General features: G+C 53.8%; 5 protein-coding genes across 19 annotated transcripts in view; 3 read left to right on the forward strand and 2 right to left on the reverse strand.

Annotated features, from left to right (window-relative positions):
- Positions 1-183: 183 nt before the first annotated feature.
- On the forward strand, positions 184-2,382 carry GINS4 (GINS complex subunit 4). Its single transcript, XM_052701885.1, has 7 exons — positions 184-326; positions 534-620; positions 817-930; positions 1,336-1,433; positions 1,761-1,849; positions 2,104-2,194; positions 2,279-2,382. Exons 1-7 carry the CDS (start codon positions 234-236, stop codon positions 2,373-2,375), a joined length of 669 nt encoding a protein of 222 aa, XP_052557845.1. The 5' UTR covers positions 184-233; the 3' UTR covers positions 2,376-2,382.
- Positions 2,383-8,605: 6,223 nt separating this feature from the next.
- Positions 8,606-9,942, forward strand: LOC128089973 (protein phosphatase 1 regulatory subunit 3C-B-like). Its single transcript, XM_052701881.1, has one exon. It carries the CDS (start codon positions 8,606-8,608, stop codon positions 9,470-9,472), a length of 867 nt encoding a protein of 288 aa, XP_052557841.1. The 3' UTR covers positions 9,473-9,942.
- A 2,426-nt stretch (positions 9,943-12,368) lies between these two features.
- On the forward strand, positions 12,369-18,891 carry GPAT4 (glycerol-3-phosphate acyltransferase 4). The gene is made up of 12 exons (XM_052701876.1): positions 12,369-12,533; positions 15,040-15,109; positions 15,399-15,696; positions 15,850-15,924; positions 16,343-16,432; positions 16,526-16,619; positions 16,851-16,966; positions 17,079-17,134; positions 17,328-17,413; positions 17,657-17,785; positions 17,867-17,946; positions 18,519-18,891. The coding sequence occupies exons 1-12, from the start codon at positions 12,369-12,371 to the stop codon at positions 18,625-18,627; spliced, it is 1,368 nt and encodes a 455-aa protein (XP_052557836.1). The 3' UTR covers positions 18,628-18,891.
- Positions 18,892-21,416: 2,525 nt separating this feature from the next.
- NKX6-3 (NK6 homeobox 3) lies at positions 21,417-23,676 on the reverse strand. 2 transcript variants are annotated; one of them, XM_052701883.1, is made up of 3 exons: positions 22,896-23,676; positions 22,011-22,120; positions 21,417-21,942 (listed from the first exon to the last, which is right to left on the reverse strand). In XM_052701883.1, the coding sequence occupies exons 1-3, from the start codon at positions 23,272-23,274 to the stop codon at positions 21,712-21,714; spliced, it is 720 nt and encodes a 239-aa protein (XP_052557843.1). In that variant the 5' UTR covers positions 23,275-23,676; the 3' UTR covers positions 21,417-21,711. The 2 variants fall into 2 exon arrangements, with proteins under 2 accessions (XP_052557843.1, XP_052557842.1); XM_052701882.1 differs by having other exon boundaries at positions 22,011-22,180; positions 22,896-23,670.
- Positions 23,677-25,046: 1,370 nt separating this feature from the next.
- The window catches only part of ANK1 (ankyrin 1), a 49,890-nt gene continuing 47,043 nt past the window's right edge, over positions 25,047-27,893 (reverse strand). For all 14 annotated transcript variants that reach the window (XM_052701851.1, XM_052701862.1, XM_052701859.1 and 11 more), the window contains one exon: positions 25,047-27,235. Coding sequence is in view for 2 of the 14 variants with exons in the window: in XM_052701852.1 (XP_052557812.1) it covers positions 27,209-27,235 (27 nt within the window). In the remaining 12 variants the exon portion in view is untranslated. The remainder of the gene's footprint in view (positions 27,236-27,893) is intronic.

Raw genomic sequence — 27,893 nt, forward strand, 5'->3', positions numbered from 1 at the left:
TCTTCGTAGCGCGAGACTGGGTAAAAGCCCGTTCATAAGGCCGAGCGCAGCTGCACCTCACCACGCCCCGCGGCCGCCATTTTCTTGCTCTTCGCGCCGGCGCAGTGGAAAACATCCGGGTCACACGGCGCGCCGGCACAGTGAGGAACATCCGGGTCACACTGAGCGCCTGTGGAGAGAAGAACATCCGGGGTCACGCGGCGCGCCTGCGAATTGCAGCTGCGGCTGTTGGGATGGCGGCAGCGGGCGGTGAGGAGCCGGACTCGGATGATGGTAGCGAGGAGCTGGTGCTCACCCCTCTACAGCTCATCCGAAGCCTGGAGCAGGTAGTGCGGTCCAGGGATGAGCGTCGAGGCGTCCTGGGGACCTTTCAGACGATCGGCAGTTGCGGCTGTCCGAGGAAGGCGCGGGGAGGCTGATGGCGAGGCCTGTGGGCCCGCTGGGCGGAAAGGGGCGACTCAGGGCCGGGGTCCCGGCTCCCGCTGCACGATAGGAGCTCTCTTCACCTTTACTCACAGCGTTCCTTCTCCTAGGCCTGGCTGAACGAGAAATTTGCCCCCGAGCTGCTGGAGAGCAAGCCTGAGATCATTGAGTGCGTGGTGGAGCAGCTGGACCACATGGTGTGTGCTGCGGGGCGGGGGGAAATGGGGGATGTGCTTCTGAGCCTTTGCAGTGCTCGTTCCTGAGGAGAGCACTGGGAAATGTAGTCAGTTTTTATTTTCCTTATGTGTCAAATGGTCGTCTTTCTCTCTTTTTTTTTTTGTTTTAATTGTTTGGTATTTCAGTCTTTTCAGTTTCCTTTGCCTTTCTTTGCAGGAGGCAAACCTAAAACGAGCAAAGAAGGGAGACTTGAAGGTCAGCATCCATCGCATGGAGATTGAAAGGATCCGTTATGTGCTCAGTAGTTACTTGAGATGTAGACTTGTGAAGGTAATGCTGTATGGAGCATAGAAAAGGTTTATTTTAGGAGTGATTCCTAGCCTGTTTTAATGATCTCTTCCCAAAGAATTTCAATCCATAGGCACACTTTTCTGTTGTGGAGACTCACAGTATTGCTGTGATGTTCCTTTATAATGGCATGTTTTTTTAAATCTAAGCCAAGGTATGTGATCCTCCTGGGTCCTGTCACATACACATATATCTGTGCAGCTTTAAGACCCCAGCTGACTATAGTGTTGCCAAGTCAGCAGCAGGTATTTGAGCAGGCCTGTGTTTACTCTATACTGTTCAGGGGAGGATTGCTTGTCAGGGAAGTCTGGTGGATTTTAGGCACTGAACTACGGGAAAGTTGGGATTTAATCTTTTCTTTCTTTTTTTCTTTTCTTCCAATGACAGATAGAGAAGTTTTTCCCACATGTGCTGGAGAAGGAGAAATCTCGAGCCAAAGGAGAGCCTTCCATTCTATCACCAGAGGAGTTTGCCTTTGCTAAGGAGTAAGTGGGCTTTCAGTCCATCTCCCTCCCTTTGCATGGGGTACAGAACTTGCCCTTTTGTTATACTGAACAGTTCTTAAGCCTTAGGCAAGGTTGCAGTAAGATTCAGGTGTTTAGCTTTCCTTATGGACAAGGAAAGAAATAGTTTTCTGAGTCTGTGGCATACTTAGCATCTGAGCCAGTTCTGTCAGTGGGTTGCTTGTAACTAAATGACCAGGAGGTGTCACCTGTTGGCACTTTTGAGCAAATACTCTCCAGGCAAATTTGCATTTGACTTAATTAGTGGATGCTCCAGTGTTGTGGGGTTTTATTGTTTTTTTTCTTCAGGTACATGGCAAACACTGAGACTTATCTGAAAAATGTAGCCCTAAAGCACATGCCACCCAACCTGCAGAAAGTAGCCCTCCTAAAATCGGGTGAGTACAGGCAGACTACAAGCACTCAGGAAAATTACTGCAAATGAGGTGTGGAGAAAGCTCTGTGCTCATGCTTGCCACCTCCATCTGCTTTTTTCTTAAGCTGGCTCAATGCAAACTACTTCTTAACAGAAACGTCTGGCATTCTCTTTGTTGGCAATGCATTTGCTGCCCCTAATACTACTTCACTGAGCATTCTGCAGAGGAACAAGAGTGAGTGTTGAGTCTGTGCTCTGAATCTGTTGTATCTGCAGTCCCGAAACCCAACCTGGACTCTTTCGTGTTCTTGAGAGTGCTGAAGAGGCAGGAGAACATCCTGGTTGAGCCAGAGACTGATGAGCAGAGGTAGGTGGTCCTTCCACACCCAGAGCATACGAACAGGACTTGTTTCACAAAAGCAGCTTAACACCCTGCACCTGCCTCTTTCAGAGAGTACACCATCGACCTGGAGGAGGGCTCACAGCACCTGATCCGCTACAAGACCATTGCCCCTCTGGTGGCCTCAGGAGCAGTGCAGCTCATCTGAGCGAGTGGTGAGCGCTGAGGTGGGGTCGTGCTGCCTCCTGGTCATGGCCCAGGCCCAGGTGGTGGTGATGGGGGGCAGAGCAGGGCTGGGCTGGGTGCCCCACAGTGTGGCTTGGAGAGGGATGGCTGAGGGTAGCAGCAGAGCTGGAAGGTGTATCTTTGAAAGCATTCAAAGCATTTTGCGTCCAAGCCTTGGGACCCCAGTACAGGAAGGATGTGGAGATGTTAGTGTGGGTCCAGAGGAGGGTCACTGAGATGGTCAGAGGGCTGGAGCAGCTCTCCTGTGAGAAAAGGGTGAGAGAACTGGGGTTGTTTAGCTTGGAGAAGAGAAGGCTCCAGGGAGACCTCACTGTGGCCTTCTAGTATATGAGGGGAGTGTATAAACAGGAAGGGAAATGGCTGTTTACAAGGGTGGATTGTGATAACACAAGGGAGAATGGTTTTAAAGTGAGACAAGGAAGGTTTAGGTTGGATGTTAGGAGGAAGTTTTTCGCACAGAGCGTGGTGAGGCACTGGAACAGGTTGCCCAAGGGTTGTGGATGCCCCATCCCTGGAGGTGTTCGAGGCCAGGCTGGATGTGGCTCTGGGCAGCCTGGGCTGCTGGTTGGTGACCCTGCACACAGCAGGGGGTTGAAACTCAATGATCATCGTGGTCCTTTTCAACCCAAACCATTCTGTGATTCAAGTAAATGAACAAGGCATCTTCCCCTCTGTGTTTCCAAGGGCCTTATTGCCCCCCACCCCCATATAATCAAGATCTCGATTGCTTATGACACACTTAGAATACAGCCAGGCTCCTTTCTCCCAGCTTTGCTGAGTGAGGGCAGTCACAGCACTCACAAGGCTTTGGCAGAGCCCTGCCATGGTCCCTTTGGAGTCCCAGGGGGTGGATGAGCATAGACAACATTTCTTGAGATCTCAGACTGGTTTGACAGCAGATGTGTACAGAGCACTTATCTTCAGAGATAATAATGCCTTTGTAAATGCAAGGATACACTTTTTAAACCTTACATATGTGTGTTCATTCTTGCCCCAGTTTAGCGTTGTTTGTTAAATTAGGCTATCAGGTGAAAATTGGCTGATGGAACGGTGTGGTTAACTTGTGTAAACTCCACCTTTCCCCATCAGCTTTGATCTCATCACAGCCTGTACAACCTTGGATGTTGTGCAAGTGCCCAATTGCTCTGAGGTGAACTGGGGGGATTCTTCTGCGCCACCTTTGCCACATGATCCATTGAGCAAAGAACACACATGAAGGTATTTGCTGGCAGAGCAGATCTTGATTATCATGCGAGGAGCAGGAAGGATTAGGAGCAAATTAAGGATGGAAACTGCAACTCGGAGCAAAGAGAATGTTGTGAGCAAGCAGGGGAAAGCCCTAGGGTCATGTGAGAGGTGCTTAACTCCAGCTTGTTACCAGCAGTAAGAAGGCAGGTTGGAGAGTTTACCAAGGTTTTTATCTTCTGTCTTTCTCAAAGTATTGCCTGGAAGATGGCCATGAGCTTAGGAATTCGGTTTGTCTGCTCTGAAGGATAGTTATGCAGGCCAAGCAGCAGGTCTGTCCTTTAGAACATCTCAAGGCAGAATTTACCTTGCAGATGGAATCAACTTTGTTCTTGCCATGAACAAAGCAGCTTCTGTCCCAGTGTGGACACAGTTGTCCACAATGCCTTCTAACTTGTCTAGAGAGAAGTTACACTGATTATTTTATTTCTTCCTGGTGTTCTGGCAATAGTAGCACTGTTCTCATAAAACATCTACCTTTGCCATTTCAGGTATCTCAGATTTGCCTGCACTGTAGGCTTGGATTTGGAATTGCTTCCTGGCCTTTGTGCTGATTGTAGCTTTTCTTGCATGGTCCAAAGAATGAGTGCCTGCAGGAGCCCTGGGCATCCATGTTTTCTCTGATCAGGCTGTGACTCATTACAGTTGTGATGGAAGCTTTGGAAATGTCAAACAGCATTTGTAGGTTTGTCACAAACCTTCACCAAGCAACTGATTCACATTTAGTGGGTCTTGATGATGCCCACGTACAATTTGTATTTCATTCCACTGTATTGTTACACGCACAAGCTTTGCATAAAACCAATATCAGAGCAGATTCTGCACTGAAGATTTAAATGCTATCATTTCACCTTTTGAAATTCCTGGATGTTGATCAACTCCTGCAAGGGGAATTAAAAGGCTTTCCTGCTTTTCTGGCCTTTTCTGACCCCCTTCTTTGGGCTCACAGGCTTCAGGGAGATTACAACACGGTTACAGCTAATCCTCAGGTTTGAGGCTGCCTTTGTCAGTGAACTCCAGGGCAAACAGGGTCTGCATGATCAGCAGCTGAGGACTAGAAGAGCTCTGAGGAATTCTGTAAGCTTGTGCTTTCATGCTGCTTGGAATGGTAACGGAGCACAAGTCTGGCAGGGCTTTCCTAGAGCAGTCTTTTGCTGCAGAGTGAGAACAGAAATCGTCTTGATTTTGGCCTTGCCTCCTGTGCTTTGTGTGCTATTCACATTACTTCTTCTAAGGCCAGCATGCTGCCCTTGATTTCTGCAGCAGAGCATTCAGCCCCGTGTGCAGGGAAACTTGGATCAACAGCAGCAAGTGCAAAGTGACAGGGCAGAGGGCATATTCTGGAAAGCTTCAGTGTGTGTGGTTGGTAGGATGCCTTGTTTAAGAATTGTGACCAGTTTCACTAAAATGGAGTAACTGTAATGATGGGCTCAGGATAAAAGCAGCTTTCTGCTGCGTGTGCTCTGAAGATCCTCTTTCCAGAGAATGTGGGGTTCTGCTGCATTCCCTGCTTTGTAATTTTGAGGGTGGAAACTGCCCAGTTACTTTGTGCTGAAACAAATGCTGGGGTAAGGGAGACAAGCTGTCCCTTCCTGTTGATTACATGGGGCAAAAGCTCCTTTTGCCCTGCATTTCCCAATTCCCTGCTGTTACAGCCTGGTACCTGTCAGGTGTGTGGACAGACAGGCTCACTTTCCTTCAGGACAGGGCCTTTCTTGCACCATACTCTGTGGGGAACAGGCTGGTGCTGCTCTGATGCTCCCCTTTCACTGCCAGGCAGGCAGGGTGTGACGCAGTGCATTTTGCAGTGCGAGTGGCTTTGCATGTGTGGTTTGTAGTGTTCCTAATGAATCCATTTAGATAAAGTGGATTCTTTTTTTAAGTATAGACGTTAAGAGGAAGTTGTGTTTAATCCTTAGGAATCAGTAGCACACACCTCTGCCCGGCCCTGAAGAAAGGGCTTTGGATTGTACCCTGCTCATGCCTGTAGCTCAGGCAGCCTCTCAGAGGTGACAAAGCTCTCAGTCAAAGTCATTCTTAATCTGCTGCTGCAAAAACATGCTCTAGAAGAGCTGCTTGGAGAATGTCTGTAAGACTTTCTCCTTAGCCCTATTTAGTTTGGCTGAACAGTTGTCCAGGCAGCTTGTACTTGCCCTGCTGCTGCACCTCACGTGGCTGCTGCAACGTGAGCATCAGGCCCCCGTGCCCTGTTCTAGAAGCCAAATCTTCACCAGAGCTGATTTTTCCTAGAATACCTTGAGCACGGTTCCTCTCTGGAGTCTTGGAGCCAGCAAAATTACTGCAGGCTGTGCAGGATTTTTCAGAATGGCTGTTAGGCTGCAATCGGTCAGGCTAAGAGTGAGATTCAGTTTCAGCCTATCTGAAAATGCTTTTTGTGTCCTTCCATGACTGAATACCTGAGATACTGATGGGACTGGATAACGTTTCACTGCTGACACAGTGCTTCTGTTGCCTCATCTGCATTGGAGGAAGGGGAAACATCTGCAACTCTGTCAAGGAAGAGGTGCTTTTGGCTTGTATTTTCAGATGGAGGGGAAGACTCATTCATCCACCTTAGTCTGTGCCTGTGATGAGAGTGGGAGCAGCTTCTCTAGGGGCTGCAGTAGAGATTGGACTGGAATGTCCAATCCAATGCCTGTTCTTTGTTCCTTCCAAGGTGTTGATAACTTGGGCTTGCTGTGCAGTAAGCTCTAAATGCAAAGTGGATGGGTGGTGAAAGAGGTCACAGGGAAGGCACTGGTTGTGAGTTGTGATTTCACAGTTTAAGCCGGATCTGCTCTCCTGAGGGCAGGAGAAATGTGGAGTAAGTACTTAAATTAGTAGGAACCCTTTTCCGTGTCACTGTTGACTCCCTCAAGTCACTGAAGGGGAATGCATGCCGTCAGCCTGAGAGAATGTGAGGAAAGAATGGTTCTCAGAAAGCAACAGGTGAGAACTAACAAATTGCCTGCACTATATGTGACCACACATGGAAACCTGTGCAGTTCCTGCTGTGCAATCCATCACAGCAGTGCATGGAGACCCAAGCATATTTTCATGTGGGCCTTCTCTTTCACTGCCCTGGCTCACCCTGCTGTGCTGCTGCTGTGTGACAGTCTTTCCCAGAACTGAGAAATATCTGGCTTAAAGCTGATACGAGGAACCAGTTGGAAATTCTGCTGGAAAGGTGTTGAATAGTCAAAGGTCCAGAAGCAGACAGGTTGTGAAAACCTGAGGAATAGCCTTGAGTTCTGCAAAAAAAAAAGTCAATTTGCTGCCATGCCTCTGGGAGATGTTGTTTGGGTTTGGAATTTGGGCAGGTGCAGCCACAGTTAGCTGTTGCAGGGGGTGAATACAATGTGGCTTGTCCTCCACCACCCCTTCCTGCAGGCCCTGCCATACAAGTGTATCTGGATCCTGGTTACCCCCAGTGTGTTCTGTTGTGCTCCTCCCCATGCAGGGGTGTCTGACCAGCAGTGACCTGAGTGCCACACAGCCTTGTAGGGGAGAGTACAGCTTTGGCTCTCTGTTTTGTTTTTTTTTTTCCTGATGTATGTTATGGACTGAGGTCAGGGCTGAACTCCAGGCTTCTCCCAGCCACACACAGAACTCATGTTTGCTTCCACCCCTTCAGAGCGAGAAGCAGCATCTTGCATTGTGCTGAAGCAGTGGCAATGGAAAGCTGTGTATAAATACTGATAGATGGGTTGTGTCATGAGCTGATCAAGATCTGTGCTGTCAGCAGGAAAAATCAGGTCTGCTTAACCTAAATGGCTAGACAGCTCTGGAGAGATTAGCAGGTAGTACAGGGCAGGGGTGATCTGACTTAAGTGACAGTCTTTTCTATCAAGGAGTCACATGTGAGCTAAACAGTGAAGGTGATTTTGAATGTGAGTGTCAGGGACTTCACAGCGACCTGTTTTTCAGTGCAGGGGGGTAAGAAGCTTCTGAATTGGGTTTTGATACGAAGCACCTATGAAGACAGGGTGAGGGAGCTGGGCTTGAGTAAAGAAGGCTGCGGGGTGACCTCATGGCAGCCTGCAGGACCTAAAGGGAGCCTGCAGGCAGAAGGGGAATCAACTCTTGGAAAGGGGAGATGACAGCAGGACAAGGGGAAATGGTTTGAAGTTGAAGGAGGGGAGATGGAGGTTGGATGTCAGAGGGAAGTTCTGTGCTGTGAGAGCAGTGAGGTGCTGGAACAGCTGCCAGAGAGGCTGCGATGCCCCGTCCATCCCTGGAGGTGTTGGAGTCCAGGTTGGATGGGGCCCTGGGCAGCCCGGGCTGCTGTTGAATGTGGAGGTTGGTGGCCCTGCGTATGGCAGGGGGTTGGAGCTTCGTGATCCTTGAGGTCCCTTCCAACCCTGGCCGTTCTGTGATACAGAGCGAGTCCAGAGTCTGGGATTTTCTGTGCTTTTAGACACCGTGGAAATAGTTGTTTCAGAGTAAGCACTTGAAGAGAGACGCATGAAAACAGTTCAAACCTCTCAACGCTAAAGAGAAACGAATTTTTCTTCCTGTAGCTTCTCGTGGCTGGGGCAGGCGGTCCGGCTGCGGGGCTCCCAGCGTGCGGAGCCGCCGTGGACGGGCGGGCGGCGGCGCCGCTGTGCCGGAGGAGCTGGGGGGGAGGGGCGGAGAGGCAGCCCAGACTCTCATTGGCCGATCCGGAGCGCGTTCCCGACGCCTATTGGCTGCCGCGACAGCCGTGGGGTGTCCCGGCCGTGGGCGCTTCCACGGCTCCATTGATCGCGCGGCGCCGCCGGTGGAGGGAGCGGACGGGACGCGATGAGCTGCGGCGAGTGAGCGCGGGTGGGGCGGGCGGAGGGAAGGGTGCGGGCTGGGAACGGGGCTGCGGCCCCAGCTGTCCGGCAGCCAGGGCTCATTGCCTGACCCCTCTTCACCTCTAGGCTTTTCCAGGTCTATAGCACGCGAGCTGTCACTCCCCCAGCTATGCCTGTGGACCTGGCCATGCGGCTCTGCCTGAGCCGTTCACCCCCTATTCGCAAGCTACTGAATTCTTATGAGGAGCTCCGGAGCAGCCGGGGACGCAAACCGCTCCGCTCCTGTCTGAACCTGAAACAGAGCGCAGATCATGAGCCTGAGTGGAGGGAGAACACCAAGAGCTCCAAAAGTCAGAAGAAGAAGAGGGTGGTATTTGCTGACATGAAGGGGCTCTCGCTGACAGCTGTCCGATTCTTCTCAAAGATCGAGGAGGACCTCTGTGATTTGCAGCATGCCCTGTCAGACCTCACCTGCTTCCGGCCCAGGTTCCGGGACTCGCACTCAGAAGCAGGCAGGTATGTGCTGGACTTCCCACAACCCTCTGCAGACTATGCAACCTTCCGCAGCCGCCTGCTCAGCAACCTGGTCTGCCTGGAGAGCTGCCTGATCCAGGACCATGCCCTGTCTGGGACAGTGAAGGTCAGAAACATTGAGTATGAGAAGAAAGTCCTCATTCGCATCACCTTTGACGGCTGGAAGAGCTTCCGCGACATCTCCTGCCAGTACATGCATAGCACGTATGGCTCAGCAGACACGGACACCTTCTCCTTTGAGCTCTCCCTTCCCAAGCCCTCTAGCTCCTCCAAGGCCACAGAGTTCTGCATCTCCTTCCGCTGTGGGCAGAAGACCCACTGGGACAACAACCATGGGCAGAACTACAGGATCTACCACTTGGGTGTCATACGCTCACCCTCCCATGCTGTGAAGAGTGCCAAGGGGGCCCGGGAGCACCTTGGCACCTCCCGGGCTGCTGCCCTCGTCCTTTCTCACCTGCAGAGCTGGCGCCATTCAGAGCCTCAAGCCCCGTACTGGTAGGGAGGTGCTTTGGAGGGGGCTGTAGGTCCCTTATGTCCCTGCTTTGGTACAAGGGCCCTGGGGGAGGATGGGGACAACAGCATCAAGTGCTGCTCCCAGCTGTGTTAGCTTCTCCACGAGCTTGCCTGGCTAAGGTACAAGCAGCTGCTGGGCTTCAAAGCTGGGCCCCGCTACATCTTAAGCTGGGAGCCATTTCGGTGAAATTCCTGCCGGTCCATCCTCCAGGCAGCGCTAGCACGAGAGAACAGGAGTGACGGGCGTGAAGCCGGCCGACCCCGCATGTGCTCCGGTGCGAGCCTGGGGCGCGATGAGCGGGACAAGTGCCTTCGTGCAGGCAGAGGGAGCGGCTCGGGGCCGTGGCAGCGAAGCGGAGGCGGATGCTGCGGGCGGGACGAGGGCGTGACGAGGCCGCTCGGTGCGCCTCGGTCCGGCCGCGCTGTTACGGGAGGCAATAAAGTGACGGCACGGTGCGAGTTCGCCTCTCATTTCGGCGGCGTGCGGCGCCCCCTGCCGACAGGGAGGTTTGCGGCGGCGCTGCGTGCGCGGCCCCGCGAGAGACGTGATGACGTCAGCGCACGCGGGGCGGAGGCGCGGCGCGCACGGTGCGTGGCGGGGGCGGAGCCGGGCCCGGCGGCAGTGGAGGCAGGTGAGTGCGCGAGCAGCCCGGCCCGGCGCTCCTCCTCCTCCTCCCCCGCCGTCCCGCTCCGGTCCCGACCGCGATCTCCGTCCCGCTGCGATCGGCGGAGGAAGCGGAGAGACGGGGCCGGGCCCGAGCCGCCCGCGGACCGTTAACCGGCTTCCGCGTTACGAAGCGCGGCCTCCTCCGTGCCGCGGGCCGCGCCGTACCGCCCCGCTCGCGGTGTGAGCGCCCCGCCCCGCCCCTCCGCACCGGCAGCCGCTGCCAGCGCGCGCGAAGGTCGCCGCCGGTCCCGGCCCTGCCCGGATTCGCCGCGCCCGTGGGCGGTGTCCCGTAGGCCGTAACAAAGCGCTCCCGGCCTCGGCTGACCGCGTTGGGTGGAAGGGCGCGGCTTCGGACCCCGAGCGCGGGGCTCCACGAGAGATCGGGGGCTGCCGGACCGTGGCTGCTGCTGTCGGGTTGAATCGGGCACCGCACGTGGCCCTTGGCTCGTAGGGCCGGGGCACGGCGGGGACGCGGAGCTGAAACGTGGAGCTGAAACGTGGGACTGAACGGCTGGCGGGGCCAAAAGCTGCCGGGGCCGGGCCGACAGTGAGAGCTGTGGCTGAAGGACGGTCACGTTTGTGGCTGCAGAACTGCTGCTGACAGGGAATAGTTTGTGAAGGTTTGTAGAGGTGCAGTTTGTGTTCTTCTGAAGCAGTAACGCTGCAGTGCCAGCAGCTGCAACTCTCTACGTACAGGGGAGCAGAATGGTATTCCCACCTTCATCCTCTGAGTTCAAGCACTGTTCCATCCCACCCTTAGGCTGACACCGTGCCCTCTGGCAGCAGGCAGAGATAATATCTGGAGGGAGTTCTCCCCTCAGCAGTCGCTCCAAGCAGTGCTGGCCTCACGCAGACCTGTTCTGCCAGGTCATCCCCTGCCAGGGCTGCAGTGCTATGTTGACCTTTGACTGCTCCCCGTGTCCCGGTGAGTTCCACCGTGGCTAATCATCAGCAGTAATTCTCCCCTTGGGCTAACTTCCTGTCATGCATTGTTTGTAAAGCTGCCCTGTGTAAGCAGTAGGTGAGCCACACCCCAGGAACCTGTGTACAGGGGTAGAGGAAGTGATTCCTTCCCAGGAATCCAACACACTGCTGGCTCTCTGAGCTTGGATTCCTCTGAAATGAGAGGGGTGCTGAGGGCTCTGTCATTCAGAAGGGTTTTCTGCTACTTCATTGGCTCTTTTCCTGTACTTGGGACCTGTTTAGATACACTCAACATCCTGTGCTCTGGAGTGGCTCTGGTCGGAGCCACTCAGTACGAGGTTTGTCTGGGAGGAAGGCACAGGATGTGTGTCTGATGGTGTGAAATGGAAGCTGGAGTACCAGTCTGAGTCTGAAGTGTCTCAGGAGCTGCTTGGAGTGATGTGTCCTCAGGCTGATCAATGCCCTCATGCTTTCAGCACCCACTGTCCTTGGCCTCCTGCCATTGACGTCTCTGAGTTGCGTGACTTGCCTGACTTCAGTTTCTCTTTCCTCCTGTAGTGCTGGTGACATGTGAGTGCCTGGTCTACCAAGAAGCCAACGCACTGTTTGGAGAGCTTTCCAGGGACACGGGTTTCATTTGAGTCAGTTACAACTCTTCAACGTGAGTGGATGCCAGAAGCCTCTGGAATTAAACTTGTTACAGGCGTCATGTGAGGATCTGAGCCAGTCTCTGTATCCTGGAAGGAGAAATAATAGCTCCACATACAGTAGGCTCCTGCAAGTGCCAACTCCCTCAATTTCCTCCAATGCAGGCTCAGAGATGGACTTCATCTTGTCCCCGTGAGGAGACTCTGCATACTCTCAGCAGCCTGAAACGAATTCTACTGCCAGTGTCTTCAGAAGCTGCTCCTCAGGAGGATTTGCTCAGCAGTGCTGTGGAAGAGCCTGTATTCACACAGCTGTTCCAGGACTGTACTCACTGCAAACCCATGGAGGAACCTGCCTGCATGCTCCATCTTCTTTGAGCTCCTTAACGTGCACTGTTTGAACTGTTTGGGACTCCTGGCAGTATTTGCTTGTTTTCCCAACCTCTCTCCCAGATACTGTTCGTTCCCTCTCTCACAGAGCCCGAAAAGGATGTGAACTTTGGAATGGGGTCTGTGAGCAACAGCGGACTCATTGCACGTGTGAGACTATTACTGAATAGTAGGAGGACTGTTTAACTGCTGCAGGCAGCCTTCCTGTTTGGCTGCAGGGTCGCAGGGCACCAGCCTTGCTTGGGCCCTTCATCATGTTCCTCCTGCTCCCCTTTGACAGCCTAGTTGTCAATCTCTTGGGAATCTCCATAACCGTCCTCTTCACTCTACTCCTGGTTTTCATCATTGTGCCAGCAATTTTTGGAGTTTCCTTTGGCATCCGCAAGGTTTACATGAAAACATTATTGAAGATTTTTCAGGTAAGTCACGTTTTCAGAGTTTTCTGTGCTGAAGGATGTTTACAGGGGTCTCATAAGTGCATTAATGGTAGGAGGAGAAGCTTTTCCCATTCTGTAGAGCACAGCAGACACCAGGGCCGGGAGCATGGTTTGCTGTTAATGTGCTGGTGCCAGATGACCTGCTGCAGTCACCTCAGCCAAATGCAATTTACTGGATTCCTGTTCACAGGTTGTGGTTTTTTTTCTCTGTGGTTAGGCTACTGAGTCTTCAAACGAAGCAGTAAGACAGCATAGCCCATAAGTATGCAAGCAGTACAGCAGTACCAGGGGATGTGCTGGGAGGAGGTGTGTGCTTGGCCACGTTAATGCAAGGCAGAGAGCTGTCACAGTTTGATATGGAGGGAAGCCAAAAGGGGTGTGAGATGTGACAGAAAGGAACTGCAGTCAGCGTGCTGCTCATCTCCAGTATGTTTGGACGAAGCAAAAGCAGGCAGCAAGGTGGAACTTCAAGTGGCTGCAAGCCCTGGGCAGTCTGTGGCCAGAACACAGAGTTCCTGAGTCCCAAAGTGCTGCCTGCTTATCTGCTGAGCCCAGCAGTCACAGCTGGACCTGCAGCTCTGAGGACAGCAGCAGCACTCCTTGCTCCTCTTGGCACGAAAAAGCCAAGTGGAATTTTCCATGTTGGGGTCATGCTGTTCCCCTGGCTGCCTTCAGCAGACTTATTTCTGGGCCATCTTAGCCAGCGCCTCTCCTTGAATCAAATCCCTGCTGAGAGCAGAATTTTTGCAAAGCTCCCAGTAGATAAAACCCAAACCAACCCAAATCAACCCAAGCCTGGCAGCCCAGGGAAAACGAATAAGATAGCACTGAGCATAGCAGGGAAGTTTCAGGCTTTTAAATGTGATGTCCAAACTTCTACAGTATTCAGTTAGCTAGGAACAGAGCTGGTCTTGTCTGGGAGCGTCTCTGTACTGGCTGGCTGGAGAGGGCAGCCCTGCAGCTTGCTGTTTTCAGTGCTTTGTCCAAGTCCTCCCAAAATTTGTGGTGTGAGGGGGAAGACCCAGTGCTTTGTGACGTGCTTCATTATCACTGGTGTCTGAAGATCTGGTTTTTAATTTAGTGACTGAACAGAGAGGGAAAAAAAAGAATAAGAAGAATTTTGGCTTATCTGAAATGGAACATTTTGTTTTACTGTAATTATTTTTCCTTTCTTTCATTCGGTGAAGGAACGTTTAATCTCAGCACATTTTGGTGTTCAATTTTGCAGCCGTTTTTCTGGGAAGAAATCTATTTCAGCTTTTATCAAAGAACCTTTGTGGTGGGAGAGAGGAGCTCTGTGGCAGAATATCTCCTAGATTGACGTAAAGCTCAGTGGCTGGGTTTGGTCATTCGGAATTGTAAGAGGAGTATAATTCAGAAGGAATATTTTTCAAGTTCTTGAGGCCAGTGATGCAAACACAGCCCAGGAAGCAGCACCTCAGTCTGGCAAGATGGGGAGTTGTGGGGCCCAGGGTGGCAGCCACACGCCTGTGTTTGTGAGGAGGGAGATCTGCCCACTGCTTCCCACGTGGCAGGCTGGGTTTTCTGCCACCGTGGTCTCTACTGTGGGGCTGGCAAGGAATGTGCCTTCTGTACAGGCTTCCCCCCTTCTGTTGGGTCAGAGCTTCTCTTTTGCCTTCTGGGAATGGCAATGTCTGGACAGTCTTCTGCAATCCTTGTACTTGCAGAGGAGGCTGCCAGATGAGCTAGAAGCTCCACCCCCAGTTAACATTCCCACATCACTGCTTTCTCATCTTACAGTGTCATGAGTTGAGACTGGGAACCATGGAGTTCTCAGCAATTTCTGCTTCTTCATGGATGACTGATGGAGTAACTGAGGGTTACTCAGTCTGAGGGTGCTTGCTGCTGCTATTTTGGACTGACTATGAACTGAGAAGCAGTAGGGAGGCATCCCATCTCCTCATCAGGCTGGCCTGATGTGCTTAGCAGCAGCCTGAAAACAGTCTCTGCTTTGAGTCTGAAGGAATTCAATAGTGGAAAATAGTGCTGGTTCTGTTATCTGCTTGCTGAGCTACATCACCTTCCAGGAGGGCATGCAGGATGAAGGTCCATCTGGAGGCTGTGCAGTGGCAGCCACGTGCAATCAGCAACAGCCTGCAGGAGGCTGTAGAAAGACTGGCTGGGCCATCTCACCACTGAATACCATTCCAGCTTCTGGCACTCATTCTGCCCCTGGAGCTCTGCTGTGCAGAATGGTACACAAGCATGTGCACAGTATGTCTTTCCTAAGTGCTGGTCACCTTCCCATTACTCCTCCTGTTCCATTTCTTCCCAGTCTAATGTCTGCTTCCACTTCACTTCAGCTGCATGTTCATCACTCACACAGTTCTGTATGGAAGCATCCTGCTTTCATCTCATTTGGTCCCCTTAAGCACGATCTTCTCCAGAAGCCAGCTGTGAATCAGGAATAGCATCAAGAGGAGCTGCAGGCTTTGACAGTTCTGTTTGCTGTGTGTGTCTCTTGCAGTGGGCGACACTGAGAATAGAGCGTGGTGCCAAGGAGAAGAACCATCCATTATACAAGCCCTATGTCAATGGTAAGATCCTGCCCTTCTTGGGCACATCTGAAGCTGATATTTCTGCGTGGTAAATGGAGTGTTTTTGAGAGCTGAAGTGTGGTGGATGCCCTCTCCACATAGACGGATTGGCAGTGGATGTGGAAAGGTTTGGTGCGTGAGGCACCCAGGGCGTTTCATGTCTAGGTAGTCGGGAGGGCTGGAGGAAGGAAGGGAGCCTTGTGTGGGTCCACAGAGATCCCCCTGGCCCTCAGCTGCCATTCAGCAGGCCAGTCACACTTTGCTCAGAGCTGCCCTTGGCTCGTTGCAGGTATCATTGCAAAGGAGCCAACATCTCTGGAAGAGGAGATCAAAGAGATCCGTCGGAGCGGCAGCGGCAAAGACCTGGACACCCCTGAGTTTGAGCTCTCAGATATCTTCTATTTCTGCCGCAAAGGCATCGAGACCATCATGGATGATGAAGTGACCAAGAGGTTTTCAGCTGAAGAGCTGGAGTCCTGGAATCTGCTCAGCAGGACCAACTACAACTTCCACTACATCAGCCTGCGCCTCACTGTACTCTGGGGACTGGGTGTTGTCATCCGCTACTGCTTCCTTCTGCCCCTCAGGTGGGTGCTGCTGCAGAAACCTGTGACCTGTTCCTGGTGCAACTGGTCCCCCAGCTCACAGACCCTGCTTGACGTGTCTGGGAGAGACAGGTTATGTGATGGGCAGAGCCTCTGGCCTGGATTTGCTAGCATGTAGCTTCTGTCTTTCTGCAGGATAGCCCTGGCGTTCACTGGCATCAGCTTGTTGGTGACTGGTACTACAGTGGTGGGATATTTGCCAAATGGAAGGTGAGTTGGCCTTTGTAAGAAGTGATGGGCAGCTCCCTGTGCTGTTTGAGACCTGATAGTTAGGAAATTTTCCTGCAAAGCCTGTCTCTTCTGCGTGCTGCAGATGAAGCAGGGGGTCCTGTCATCTGTAGCCTGTCAGGAATGTATATGTTACTACTTTAAATAAAAGGCCTAGATGTGAATATTAAGCCTGTGACAGAGCTCTTAGCCCAGGTCTCTGAAAGGAGTAAAAACAGAGAAGAGTGAAAGCAAAAGCTTGGTTTTCATGAGATATGAATCAGTAAGCAAACAGCACAACCAAACAGGAGGTGTGTTTACGTGGGCACCATGTGAAATGGGATCTCCTGACCTCATACAGCTGGGCTGAGTGGCCCCAATATGGGCAGCTGGGGCCTGATGCTCTCTGTTCTGGGTGCAGGTGTAAGGAGTTCCTCAGCAAACACGTCCACCTGATGTGTTACCGGATCTGCGTGCGTGCCCTCACAGCCATCATCACCTACCATGACCGGTAAGGCAGCGCTGTCTGCTGCAGTATCTGTGCCTCTTGCAGGCCTCACTCTTCATCCTTCTGCCCTAATCTGTGCTTTTGTTTTGCTTTTAGAGAAAACAGACCCCGAAATGGAGGCATTTGCGTGGCCAATCACACATCCCCCATTGATGTGATCATCCTGGCCAGTGATGGCTACTATGCAATGGTAAGGTCTGCACCCCAGCTCTGCCTGCTGTTGTGTTGCTTGCTTTCCAGCAAGCTTGACCTCCCTTGGTGCTTGCTGCATCTTTACATTTAGAGCCTGGAATTTTTCCTCTCAGCCTTACAGGGACTGGGGTAGAAAGATGAACTTCAGCTTAGCAACAAAGCTATAGGAGCTGCCTTGGCCTGCGTGTGTCCCCAGGTCTTGTAACTTACGTTTTCTCACCCTGTTCAGGTGGGTCAAATCCACGGAGGGCTCATGGGTGTGATACAGAGAGCCATGGTGAAAGCTTGCCCCCACGTCTGGTTTGAACGTTCTGAGGTCAAAGACCGTCACCTCGTTGCCAAAAGGTGGGACAGCTGCTAGCTGCAGGGGGGCTCTGGAGGCTGGGAAAGGGTTGGGGGCTGCTGTGTGGATTGCCAGGACAGCTCCAATGATGATTGGTGACTCTCTTCTGTTTAGGCTCACAGAGCACGTCCAGGACAAGAGCAAACTGCCTATTCTTATCTTTCCGGAAGGTGAGTTGAGGAGTGGGGCCAGGCAACCACCTGGTGGAGGAAGGCACAGCAGCCCTCCTGTCTCAGTGATGTTACACATCTTGTGCACATACAGAGCAGGGTTTGGAGTGTCAGGGGCAATTGCTGGGTTGCCTGTAGGTGTATAGCTTAGACTTCTGAACTGACCTGCAAAGATTGTGCTTGTCTCTTACAGGAACCTGCATCAACAACACGTCCGTGATGATGTTCAAAAAAGGGAGCTTTGAAATTGGAGCCACAGTTTACCCTGTAGCCATCAAGGTATGAGAAGGCAAACGTTTTTACAGCAGAAATAGTTTTCTGCTTACAAAGTCAGCATTGATAACCCAGTATTGGCACCACTGGGTCACAACAGCCTGGTCCTCAGGCCATGGGATATGGGGATGCTGAGCACTGATGTGCAGTGGGGGAGGAATGGCCCATAGTTGGATTTGATGTAGAACTCGGAGCCTCGGGGAAGGTGCATCCATTACCTGACATTCATAAGCTCTCCTTCCTCCACAGTATGATCCACAGTTTGGAGATGCCTTTTGGAACAGCAGCAAGTATGGCATGGTGACCTACCTCCTTAGGATGATGACCAGCTGGGCCATTGTGTGCAGTGTGTGGTACTTGCCCCCAATGACCAGACAGGTAGGTAAGGTGAACCTGCCCTGTCTGATCTGCTGCCTGTTTGGCCTCATGCTCTGTCTGAGCAGTGTCGTTTTCCTTCAGTGTGATGAGGATGCTGTCCAGTTTGCCAATCGAGTGAAGTCAGCTATTGCCAGGCAGGGAGGCCTTGTAGATCTGCTCTGGTGAGTCCTGCCAGACATTTCTCCTCCCAGCTCTATTCTTTGTTCTTGGGTCCTGATAACGTGTTTGTAAGCTGCAAAGCTGAGTTTGTGTCTTGCACTGGGCAAGTAGACCTGTGTAGAAATGGGGATGCATGTCCAAAACTGCCTTTCTATAGTCAAGACCAGCATTTTGACTTCTGTTCTGTGTGTTGGGCACCAAAATTTCATTCTCTGAATGCAGCTTGCTCTGGGATACCCCAGTTCTTACTTGATGTTGTTCAGCAAAGCATTGTGAAGCTTGAGAACCTCCCTTGTCAGGCATTGAGATCTTTGGAGCCTGAGAGGTTGAGGGTGCCTGCAAGCAGCATGCTGCAGTGGTGCTGGATGTGCTGAGCACTGTGCAGGGCTGTGTGTGACATTCTTGGCAGAGCATGAGGTGAAAGGAGCTGCCCCTGTGTACAGTCAGCCTTCAGTATGCTCTGTTAACCTAAGGGACAAATGCACCCATCGGGTTGATGTGGGAGTTCCAACCTGCTCAGAGCAGCAGTGTCAGTGTGTTCCTTTAGCTGCATTGTAAATGATTCTTTTTCTAGGGATGGAGGTCTGAAGAGGGAGAAGGTGAAAGATACATTCAAGGAGGAGCAACAGAAACTTTACAGCAAAATGATTGTAGGCAACCACGAAGACCGGAGCCGCTCCTGAGTCCTCTGTCTCCAGCACTGTCTCCAGAGCTCTGCCTCCAAAGTGAGCCAGGTCTTGTACAAAGCAGCTCCATTTCTTTTGGACTTTGGCTACTCCAGAGCTGTTTGGACTTTCTCCTTCATCTACTGGCTCTTCTTTCCAGGAGGCATTATTACTGCCTAAAGCCTTCAGGCCTTAGGCAACTCTTGGCACAGATGCCTTCTTGTTACTGTTACAGTAAAGCCCCTTGCAGGGGCAATATTAAATGAAACACTTCTGGTGTCATATGCTTCCATATGGTGTTTACAGGCCCAGGGGGAGGGCTGGTGTGTTGATGTGCATGTGTGTCAGTCACAAGTCTCCCACGGCACAGAAACTGGTGAGCTGTGCTCAGATAAGCTGCCTTGACAACCAAGGGAACCTTACAAGCCTGTGCCTCTCAGGGCTGCAGCACAAAACGTGTATTGCTGCTCCAGCCTCCAGGCTCATGGAGCTTTTCCCTGCCTCAGGTCCTTCACACTGAGCCCCCCAGGTGTGCCCTGCTCTGAGTGGCTTTGGGGAGCCACAGGGAGGATACCCAGTGCCCCCTTGGTGTCTCTGCACTGAGCTGCAGACAGGCATGCTGCACTGGGCTGGGGACATGAGCATCACTGCTCATTTGGGGCAGATTCTCCAGTCTCCCTTCACCTTTCCCCAGCCACTTCTCCCTGAGCACTGATCACAACCAGCGCTCCACTTTTCCAGAGGGACAAGGCATTGCTTTTGGCTGTGCAAATAGCTGCACACAGAGGCAGGGGCTGTGCCAGGAGCAGGCGTTGCCATGCTGGGTGCCCATAATACCCCTGCACCCAGAACTCAGACCTGGCTGCAGTTGCTTGCTGGTCTGCCTGCAGCAGGACCCTGGCTCTGTCACGGGTGCTGTGGTGGCAGCAGCAGCCTGTGGCTCCTGGCTGCTTCCATCCTCGTTGTGCTTGGGGCCCATCTTCACCGTCCTGCTGCCGCTGGGATGCTGTGCAGCAGGCTGGGCAGGTGAGCAAGCACGCATCCATCTTTCCTCAGCTCCCCCTCCCTTTGCTCCCAGTCAATATGTCTCTCTCCGATGGGAAAGTTAATAAATTTAGCTCTAGATTAAAAGTATTGATCATTTCATTTGTAAGCGATAAATAACTGGGGGGAGCGTGGGGCAGCCCTTGGGGTAGGGGCTGCCGGCCCTGGCAGCAGCAGCCATGCAGCCCGTTGGGGCTGGGGGCCCTCATATGCATTCTGCCCAGATGCTGGCATTGATTTGCTATTAGTCTCCCCACACCACCCAGTAGCACATCATTCCCGGAGCCGCTATTAATGGCCTTTTGATAAATAATCACTTGTAAGTCAATAAATTTTTATTAAACAGTGTGGCGCTTTGATTTATGAAAATCCGACGGGGTTTGTCTGGGAGAAAAGGGATGTGGAATTGAAACGGAGCTGCCATCCATCTGCCTGCCAGCCCACCCTGCTCGAGCTCCACAGTAGTGCCCAGTGAGGAGCACAAGGAGGGCCTGGGACGCAGCGCTGGCTCTCACCATGGGCTGGTCTCTGTGAGCCCTGTGAGCTCCGGTGCTGGCTGGAACATCCACAGCAGCCATCAGCCGTGCCACGTGCTTGGCACCATCCATTGGTTCTGGCTGCAGGGCTGTGGGACGAAGAGAGCTGGAGGTGGGATTAATCCTGCAGTGCAGCCCCGTGAGCAGCTCTGCAGCTCAGGTACAGCCGTGGGATGCTGAAGGCAGCCAAGCTGTGGCTGCGATTTGTCACTCCTGGGCTGCAGCCGGCCCTTTGCCACCTGCTTTATTTGTCTCCCAGCACTGACGTGGCATCAGACAGGTGTTAAACTACTTAATCACTTTAAAATTGTTTTAATTTTCTGTTTTCTATTGATCTCCACAGCACCAATTAATCAGCTCACTGGACCAGGCAGTTAGTACATTAAAAATTGTCAGCCACGTCGAACAGCTTAGAAAATGTCAAAAAAATATCCCAGCAGCAGCCTCACACTCTGGCCACGCAGAGAACGCTCCTGCACTGCAATGCCCAAGGATGGTGCATGACTCCACAGCCCTGCAGCCGAGCAGCATCAGCTCAGAGGAACCCAGTGGCCGCGTGGTTGGGGTAGCATTGCACCTCCCATGCTTGCTGGGGCAGTTCAGCCTTCCCCAAACCCCCAGGATGTGCAGCAAAGCTGTCCGGGATACCTGCAGAGCTCAAAGTGCGATGGAAAGCAAGGACCTGGAGCTGTGTGCGTGCCTTGGGGCTGGGCAGCTGGAGGCCCAGTGTCAGCCTGCAGCATCCCAATGCCATAAGGGAGCATCGGGGGCTGCTGTGATGCAGGACCTGCGCTGTGCAGGTGGGGACGTGGACACTAATGCTGCCTGCAGCTGCCAGAGGGGCCCCCAACAGCACCTCCGCTCCCGTGCCACGCTGCCAACCACTGCGCAATGGCTCAGCAGCACCTTATCGTTGCCTATTGATTTCTCCACCAGGACACCGCAGCACTGTTTGCTTGCACTTTGTCAGCTCTCGGCGGCCCCAGCAGCAGCAGCCCCTTGGCACCTCAGGCAGCAAGGACAGGTGGTGGCCCTGTGCCATCAGCAAGCAGAAGCTGAGCCAGTGGGAGCTGAGGAGGGGGGCACGGCCCCAGGAGTGCATGCAGCCTGCACCGAGCTGGGTGCAGCATGGGGGGGCCCCCACAGGTTGGCAGCAAACAAGCCAGGGCTATTGCTGTCGCATCAATCCTGCAGCCCCGACAGGTGAATGGGCTCTCACTCACACAGTTAAGATAAATGATATTTATTTGCTGCTAATAGGTTCCAACAAGAGGCCCTAACGAGTGACTTTTGGACAGCACTTCTTGCTACCAGCACACACCCAATCTGGGGAAACTCTGGGGGACATTCCTGCCCCATACATGGACCCCCAGCCTCAGCCCCTTCCCAGCCCAGCCTTTGGGGCACCCCGCATTGCAGACCCATGTGGGGCAGGGGCTTTTATTTCACTGCTGCTGTTCCCAGACCCTGAGCCCTGGGCAGGAGCTGCAGTGGGGGCACAGCAGAACCCATTCCCAGGTGCTCAGCCACTGTGTGTGCCCAGCCCCAGCACAGAGAAGGCTGCACGGTGCTTCCTCAGCAGCAGCCGAATCTTCTCATCGTCAGAGTCAGGGTCCAGGGGCTTGTTGTACTCATCATCCTCGGTCTCAGAGGCTGCCCGCTCTCCACTGGAGCCCCCCGCCCGCTGCGAGGAGGAGGAGGGCTCCAGGGCACTCTTCTTCCTCCATTTGGTGCGTCGGTTCTGGAACCAAACCTGCAGCCCAACAGGGCTGTTAGCAGCCGCCTGCCACACGCCCCACACACCACACAACCCCCACTCACCTTCACCTGGGACTCAGTCATGCCGAGGGAATATGCCAGCCGTGCCCTCTCTGGCCCTGCCAGGTACTTGGTCTGTTCAAATGTCTTCTCCAGAGCGAAGATCTGATGCCCTGTGAAGGTCGGACGCGTGTGCTTCTTCTTGTGCAGGCTGTCAGTCAGGTGTGCAGGGGCTTTGGGACAAGGGCAGTGGGTGAGCACCGGACTCATGGCTCTGGGCAGCCCAATCCCCACGCCCCTTTATGCCGCTGCTCTCCTCCAAAGTAAAACAATATCCTGGCTCCACAGCTTCGACCTCGTCCTGGGAGAGCTGTGTTGCCTCCAAGGCTGGGCTCTGCACCTCCTGCTTGGGAGCAGAAACTATTTGCTGTGCTGAGAAGGGAACAAGCATTAGGAGCAGCATGTGACTGTGGAGCCACGCTGCACTGGGAGCACCGTGCCCATGCCCCCCACCTCCCTAAGCGTGCAGTGGGAAGGAAGTATGAGCTGATCCATCTGCTCCACGGGCATCACCTGGAGAGGGGAACAGGGCTGCAGGTCACTGAGCCAGAGCCCCAGCCTCCTGGATTTTCTGTGGGCTCCTAATGAGCTAGTGCCTGTGCTCACTCAGCACAGTCCCATCATGGCAGCAATGTGCTCCTCAATGCCCCTGCCAGCTGCGTGCCAGCCATGACAGACCTTGTTCCTGGCATTCACCAAGAGATGCTACTGCCAGGGACTGGGAGTCTCTGTGAGTAGACGGTCTGCCTGGGCTCTGCCTGTGCTCTGCCTAAGCTCCCCAGCCGTGCCCCCCCAGCACATCCCCAGGTGTCAAGCTGTGCCTCACACAAAGCAATGGAGGAGATGGGGTCCCACCAGCTGCCCACCCTCTCCCAGCCCCGTACTTACGGCCACCGCACTGCCGGCTGCCCTGCCAGTCGGGTGCCTCTGCCCAGCAGCTCCTGCCCCGTGGCACGTAATCGCTGCTGGCTTTAGGGAGGGCCCCCACCTGTGGCCCATAATAGACGCCTGGGGAGCTCAGTCCATTAAATCCACCTGCGTGGGGGTAGCTGGGCAGTAGGCTGCTGTTTGGAGTCGCTGTGGGCCGGCCGAGGATGTCGGAGATGCCGTGTGGGGTGCCGGCAGCCAGTTGGGCACCCAGCCCAGGGGGACCCAGCTTGTAGAAGGAGCTCTGCACCGAGTACTGGCAGACAGGTGCCTTGGCCTCAGGGAAGGGGGCCAGTGAAGGGCCGCTGAGCAGGAAGGTGCCTGGCAGGTTGGTGTCCATGGCTCCTGGACTGCTCTCAGAGGCTGGCACTCCGAGGGCATGATGCGCAGCCCATCCCGGTTGGCCTTGGGGCTACCGGCTCGCAGCGTCCACACCAGCTGCCACGGTGCCAATGGGCAGCCGAAAGGCTGGTGAGCTGCCCCAGGGGGGCCAGGGCCACGGCAGCAGGTGGTCACTGCCTCGGTGGCAGCTGCCCCCGGCTGACCCCGCACCCGACGTGGCACCGGCACCGGGCACTCAACTTGGGCTTGGGAAGAGGCAACATTTCTCTGATAAAGATGAGGTCTATTAGAATACGGCGCTCCCATTGGCCGAGAGGTTTCAAAGGCTAGCGCCCATAGGCCGGATCTCCGCAACCTCGATTCTAATTGGCTACGCTCACGGGCAGCCCGGGATTGGTTCTGCCCAGACAAATCGTGCTTTGAGAGCCGGCGGCGAAGAAGCCGCCGCGGGGCCCGGGCTGCGAGAGGCTGCGTTGCAGCACCACGGCCGCTGGACAGCGCCGGGCAGATCGCCGGGGGGGGGGGGGGGAGGGGAAGGAAAAGGGGGTGACAGAATCACAGAATGACGGAAACACCGAGGTTGGAAAAGACCTCCAAGATCATCCAGTCCCACCATCACCAACAGCACTCACTAAACCACGTCCCTCAACGCAAAATCCAAACATTCCTTCAACACCTCCAGGCTCGGTGACTCCACCACCTCCCTGGGCAGCTCACTGCAGTGCCTGACCGCTCTTTTGGAGCAGTAATATTTCCTAACCAGCCTAAATCTCCCCTGGTGCAGCTTGAAGCCATTCCCTCCAGTTCTGTCACTGTTACACGAGAAGAGGCCGACCGCCAGCTCGCTACAACCTCCCTTCACGTAGCTATAGAGAGCAGTGAGGTCTCCCCTGAGCCTCCTCCAGCCTGAACAACCCCAGCTCCTTCAGCCTCTCCTCATCAGCCCTGTGCTCCAGACCCCTCACAGCTTTGTCGCCCTTCTTTGAACCCGCTCCAGGGCATCCATGTCTTTCTTGCAGTGTGGGCCCAAATCTGGACACAGCACTCGAGGTGCGGCTTCACAGAGCTGAGTACAGGGGACAATCACTGCCCTGTTCCTGCTGGCAGCACCGTTCCTGATGTGAGCCAGGATGCCCTGGACCTTCTTGGCCACCCGCGCACACTGCTGGCTCGCGTTCAGCCGCACCAATCGACACCCCCAGGTCCGTTTCCTGCATGCAATCTTCCAGCCATCACCCCCAAGTCTGTAGCGTTGCCTGGGGTTGTTGCAGCCAAAGTGCAGGACCTGGTATTTGGCCTTGCTGAACCTCATCCTATTGGCTTCAGCCCAGCTTTCCAGGCTGTCCAGATCCCTCTGCAGGGCCTCGCTGCCCCCAGGCAGATCCACACTTCCAGCCAACTGGGTGTCAGCTGCAAACTTCCTAGGGTGCACTCAGTGCCCTCATCCAGGTCACCAATAAAGATATTGAAGAGGACTGGCCCCAGCACCGACCCCAGGGGGACACCACTGGTTGCCAGCTGGATTTGGCTCCATTCACCACCAGTCTCTGGGCCCGGCCCTTCAGCCAGTTCCTTATCCAGCCAAGAGCGCACCTGTCCAAGCCACGGCCTGCCAGCTTCTGCAGGAGAACGCAGTGGGAAGGAGAATACTGTGAGAATACACTCCTCCACCCCACATCCTGCAGGGCTCGGCTGCCAGCTGGGCTTCACTGCAGCACTCAGCAGCCTCCACCTTCCCTTTCCCCTTGGAAAAGCAGAGACGAGACGTGGTCTGTGTTAGTTTCTTTATTAATTCATAGTCCGATAGCTGGTGTACTGGGATATGATCTATACATCAGGGGCTAAGACAGGGAGATCCAAAAGGCTTGTTTCCATAACAATTAAAAAAAGGAAATAAAAGTAATTTTTAAAACTTCTAAAAAGCTTCTAGTGTGCAGACTGCAGCATTCTCTAGGCTCAATGTTGGGTGCAGCCTCCCCCTACCAGCCCTACGAGCAATCTGAGCGCAAAGCAATGTCACTGCAGGTGCCGGGCACAGTTGCAGCACAGCACATTCCCTAAGGCGTAGACTAGGCCAAAGCACAGGACCCACACACAACTCTACGGTGATGCTACAGGGTCAGCTGTTGCAGTGGGTCTAGGTAGGTTATTGTACACAGCAAGGGTAATGGATGGAGTCTGTGCCTACTTCGAGGTGGGGTGAGGAAGGGGTTGCCTTGCTTTCCATGGCTAAGCTGGGCCATTTGCTTTGCTGCATCTGGGCTTTTTATCCAGACTGCAGCAGAGCCAGAGACTTTCCTGGCATGTGTGCACCCACTGTGAGACAGGGCTGCCCTGCCTGAAGCTGGAGGTGGGCTTGTTCTGCATGTGGCCACCGAGAGCAGCATCAGGCCCTGCTAAACAAGTCCACAGCCACCTCTGGGGAAAGGGCAAGGGGGTCTCCACACCACCATGCTACAAAGGCCAGGCCCCCTCATTGCTTAGGTAAAGGAGAGAGCTGGGGACACAGATCTACTGCTGTCTGCATCCTGTCCTTCCAAGGTCAAGTTTTGTAGCAGATTCAACCTTCTGCCCATCTCAGTGCTGCCTGGGCAGCCCTGAGCACCACGATTCTCCTGCCAGAACAGCTGCCCCAGCACTGCCCTTGCTTTCAGGGTGACTGCTTAGCTCGGTGGCTGCAGAAGGGCATTCACTTGGCCAAAGTGCAGCCACTCGAGGAAGCAGCTCCCTCCATTTCTGGGATTGGTCCTGGGTGGGCCAACATCCACAGGGTCAAGGGTCTGTGCTCATTTGTGCCCTCACAGGAGGGCCGGGAGGCCCTGCAAAGTAGTGCAGGGCTTCTGGCTCCTGCCAGCTCCTGGCCCATCTCCTGAGCAGATATTGTGCTGAGTAGAGCTAGGCACAATCCAGTGCGTGGCACAAGCCTTCCCTGCTCTCACTACCTATCCTCCCTGGGCCCCAAGCACCTCAGTGCAGGCTGCCAGCCTCACCCCAGCTGAAGCCAGCACAAACTGGGGCTTGCACCATGGACCAGCCCATGGGGCTGCCCCCGTGGGCCTCTCTCTTCAGGCCAAGAAGGGACCAGACTCAGATGGAAGGGCAGGACAAGACAATCTGCCACCCTGTCACACCTGTAGGCTCCCAGCTCTATTCACCAGAGCTGCTCACATACTCCAAAGGCTTTGCCCATCCTGCAGCCTGAAGAGGTATTTGGGAGTGGAGCTGTTAGTGCTTTGTACATACTGCTAGAGTGTCCCTAGGTGTTTGCATAGTATTTATTGGTTCATATACACAAGGCTGATTGCTGTACAGTTTACACTTTCAACATAAGCAACGAGCTCAGTGCTCGGCCCAGAGCCCTGCCCTGGCAGGAGATGCTGCACATGCTGGGGAGAGGAAGGGCAGCCCTGCATCAGGCAACACTGCACCCACAGCCCTCCTCTCTCACATCCCCCTATTGCTGCCCTCCCCCTGCCCCAGCACTCACTGAGAGGGATGAGAAGCGAGTCCAGCAGAGGCAAGAATGGTGACAGGGATAGAGCCCCTCTTCTCCTTCAGTGAGCAGCCCCAGCCTCCTTCCTGCCACTGGAGCACTGCACAGGGATGTAGTGACGGAGGCGGATGTGCGAGGGTGGATTCTTCTCCCCTCTCATTTGCTGCCAGTCCAGCTCTGGCCTCCCAGAGGAGCTGAAGGATGCCCCTTGTGCGTGCTGCTGTCTTTAGGCTCCTGATGGCAGCAAGGCAGGGACAGGGTCCCTCTGTTTGCTGGAAGTACTGTAGCTCATGCGTCTTGCAGTCAGTCAGTCATGCGGATAGGACGGTAAGTATCTCGTACAGAAATCATGCCTTTAGCCTATTGAAACATGTACAGCCAGCCCTGCTTCCCTCCAATCTCTGTCTTCCTCTCCTCTCTTCTCAGGTTGGTGTGGAGATCAGTGGTTTGGTGTTGAGGTGAGATCCTGGGGAGACACAGAAAGACGCAGAGATGGGGTCACCAGGCTCACGTAGTCCCAGCCTACACTTGTTCCAAATGCACCCGTTCTGACCACCCACAAGATGAGTTTTACAGCAGGGTGCCAGAGAGGCAGCATCAGAGCATCGATGAGTGCCCTGCCTGGAACCCACAGCAATGGCACAGATGGTACCAGTGGCGCCACCTCAGATGCAGAGAGCAGCAACAAGTAGGAGCTGAGCTTCACCAAAGCCAGAGCAGCAGTGGAAGGAGCTGGGAAGGCTGCTGTAGAGCCTGGGACAGACATATCCCATCCATTGGAGGCCAGCCCTGTTTCAACAAGGGTGACTCACTGCACCTTGTTCTCACAGCAGCATGGAAGACCCCATAAGTTGTTAATGCATTTCCTGAGCTGCTTTTGCATGCTGTAGAAAATAGCAAGAGTAAAGCAGCAGGAAGACTGCCTCGAGTGAGGCTGGCCCAGGGACTCTCTAGGGACAGCTGCAGACAATAGACACTGTCTGTATGACCATATGTCCACAAACACAAAGGTCTTGACTATCATATACCACAGATATCTCACTAACAAAAATTAGAAATTGGAGAGAGAGAGGAGACAGACACCATCATGCACATACATCCCTGCTACATTTAACCCAGCAGTA

The sequence above is a fragment of the Tympanuchus pallidicinctus genome, unplaced genomic scaffold (genome assembly GCF_026119805.1).
Source record: "Tympanuchus pallidicinctus isolate F22 unplaced genomic scaffold, pur_lepc_1.0 scaffold41, whole genome shotgun sequence".
Lineage (NCBI taxonomy): Eukaryota > Metazoa > Chordata > Aves > Galliformes > Phasianidae > Tympanuchus > Tympanuchus pallidicinctus.